The following is a 2,506-nucleotide window of genomic DNA, read 5'->3' on the forward strand; positions in this document are numbered from 1 at the left end:
GCGCGGGGGGAAGGGAGAACCTTGAACTCGCAACGGTTGGTAAGCCAAAGGTTATGGTTGTCCAGGGGATTAGCTACTAATTGCTAATCCCCTGGGCGACCTTAGCAGGGGATTAGCCCTCCCTTTGACTAAAACATTTGTACCAGGAGCTAATCCTAAGGTCTAATCCCCTGGCGCCCATAAGCCCCCTAGTGACTGAACTGAGGCAGTTTGACACTGGGCCGGGGGGGGCCGGCGGCCCCGGGCCCGGGCTGCTCAGTCCCCCGCCGCCGGACTCGGGAGCCTGAGCGCGGCGGCGGCGGGCCGGCTCCCGTCGGACCGCCGCCGGGTCGAATCGTGACCGTGATCACGCGCGGCCGGACCATCGTCCGGCGAGTCGGACGGTCGGCGGTCCGCTGGCAGGGTCACCGCCGTCGCTCCGGGAGTCCGACAGCGCCGGATGGGCCCGGCCCCGGCACGGCGTCGGCCGGTCGGACGTCAGTGTAACTTGTCTTCTCGGGTGCGCGTGCGACTTTGGGGTGGTAGAAAAGGGGTGGGGGTGATGTAGAAGGGGTAGTGAATGGTAAAGTACCCCTGGCACATTAAATGTTTTAGAAAGATGGGGTCTAATCAAGGTAAATTGGAGGGGTTATCTGAACTTCAATAGGGTTACAGTACCAAGGGGTAGGGTGCAGGCAAAAAAGGGCAATGTTTAGTTTCTCGTGGGCATGTTCCATGGATGGCGGGAGAAGGAGCAGTGGACGAGGAGGGAGAGGGGGGAGAGGAGGGAGAGGAGGAGAGCTGTAGTGAAGTGAGCAGAATGAGGATGAGATGAAGAAGACGGTCAGGGAGGCAGAGAGGTAGGAGATGGTCCAGTGAATAGGATATGATGGCCTGTAGTGGACTGGTTGCGGACTGGTTGAGATGGTGGGTTGGGAATAACACAGGGAAGAATGGTCGATTTTACAGGAGAAGACGTAGGGAAAAGGGTAAGATGAATCAGGGGAGTGGTTACGGTAGGAAGATCAGCGGCGGCGGCGGCGGCAGCAACAGCAGCAGCACATATAAGAATCGATGTGACAATGTCCTGTTGTTTGCAGTGTGGTTCGAGGGAATGACCCGTGAAGGGGTTGCCGTGTTTATGATCGAGTGATGTACAGCAAGAGTGCGTGTGAAGTTATGGTCTAGAAGTCAGGATGACCTTTGAAGGTAACAGCGTGATGGACATGCGAGCTTCTCAACTCGAGGCAGAAGTAGATGAGGGGGGAGTGGAAGAGAGGGCAACATAGAAGTCACTTGGACGTTTCTGCTAGTGCAACCTGTGTGGATATATTTGCTATGGTTTCCGGTGGAGTTTCTTCATACGAATGCGCCTCTATTGATCACTGTGATCTGACGAATTGCCTTCAGCCCTCGGCGCGATCGCAAACAGGAAAGGGCGACAGCAGGCTGTGAGACAAGAACTTCTTCACCATGTCGGCTTCAGCGCAAAGAATCGCAGCCATCGAGGAGGAGCTGGCGAGGACTCAGAAGAACAAGGCGACCATGTCGCACATCTGTATGCTCAAGGCGCAGCTCGCGCAGCTCAGGAGGCAGGAGATCGAGAGCCAGATGAAAGCGGCAGGAGGAGGAGGAGACGGGTGGGACGTGAAGGCAACAGGAGACGCGCGAGTGGGTCTGATCGGCTTCCCCTCTGTCGGCAAGTCGACGCTGCTGACGAAGATGACGGGGACGCACTCGGAGTCTGCTGCCTACGAGTTCACGACCCTGACCTGTATCCCTGGCATCATCAGGTACAAGGGAGCTAAGATCCAGCTGCTGGATCTCCCGGGTATCATCGAGGGGGCCAAGGACGGCAAGGGAAGGGGCAAGCGAGTGATCGGCACGGCGAGAACGTGCTCTCTGATCCTTATGGTCCTGGATGCCAGCAAGCCCGTGACCCACAAGAAGCTGATCGAGAAGGAGCTGCACGGCTTCGGTATCCGACTGAACCAGTCGAAGCCCAACGTCTACTTCAAGAGGCATGACAAGGGAGGCATCCAGCTCCACGTCCAGCTCCCCCACGCCCCCACCTACATCACCCCGCAGATCCTCAAGTCTGTCCTGCAGGAGTACAAGATCCACCACGCGGAGGTCGCTGTCTCCTCCTCCTCCTCCTCCTCCTCCTCTCCCTGATGCTGCTGCTCCCTCAGTTGCTGTCTCTCCCACCCTCCTTGCCAGCTCTCTCCTTCCATCGTGGCCTCTACTGGCTGGACTGACATATCTCTCCTTGCTCTCAGATCACCTTGCGTGAGGACTGTACTGTAGACGAGCTGATTGACATCATCGAGAGTACCGACAAGATCGGGATGATGCGAGTTTACATGTACGCTGCTCCACTCGTTAATTCCCCTCCTCGCCTCCTCCCCTTCCTCTCCTTCTCTCCTTGCTTTCGTTTCCTCCTCCATCTCTTTCCTCGATAGTCACTTCCAGTATTCATTGCAATCATACCTCGTACCTCCTCCTAATCCTTCCATCCTCCCTCCCT

The 2,506-nt window shown here is 57.0% G+C and overlaps 1 protein-coding gene across 1 annotated transcript; it reads left to right on the top strand.

The window, feature by feature from the left end:
- Positions 1 to 1,452: 1,452 nt before the first annotated feature.
- On the top strand, positions 1,453 to 2,441 carry GUITHDRAFT_80276 (hypothetical protein; the record flags this gene model as incomplete). The annotated part of the gene is made up of 2 exons (XM_005821657.1): positions 1,453 to 2,112; positions 2,259 to 2,441. 2 exons carry the CDS (start codon positions 1,453 to 1,455, stop codon positions 2,439 to 2,441), a joined length of 843 nt encoding a protein of 280 aa, XP_005821714.1.
- Positions 2,442 to 2,506: the final 65 nt, after the last annotated feature.

The sequence above is a fragment of the Guillardia theta genome (assembly GCF_000315625.1).
Source record: "Guillardia theta CCMP2712 unplaced genomic scaffold GUITHscaffold_139, whole genome shotgun sequence".
Lineage (NCBI taxonomy): Eukaryota > Cryptophyceae > Pyrenomonadales > Geminigeraceae > Guillardia > Guillardia theta.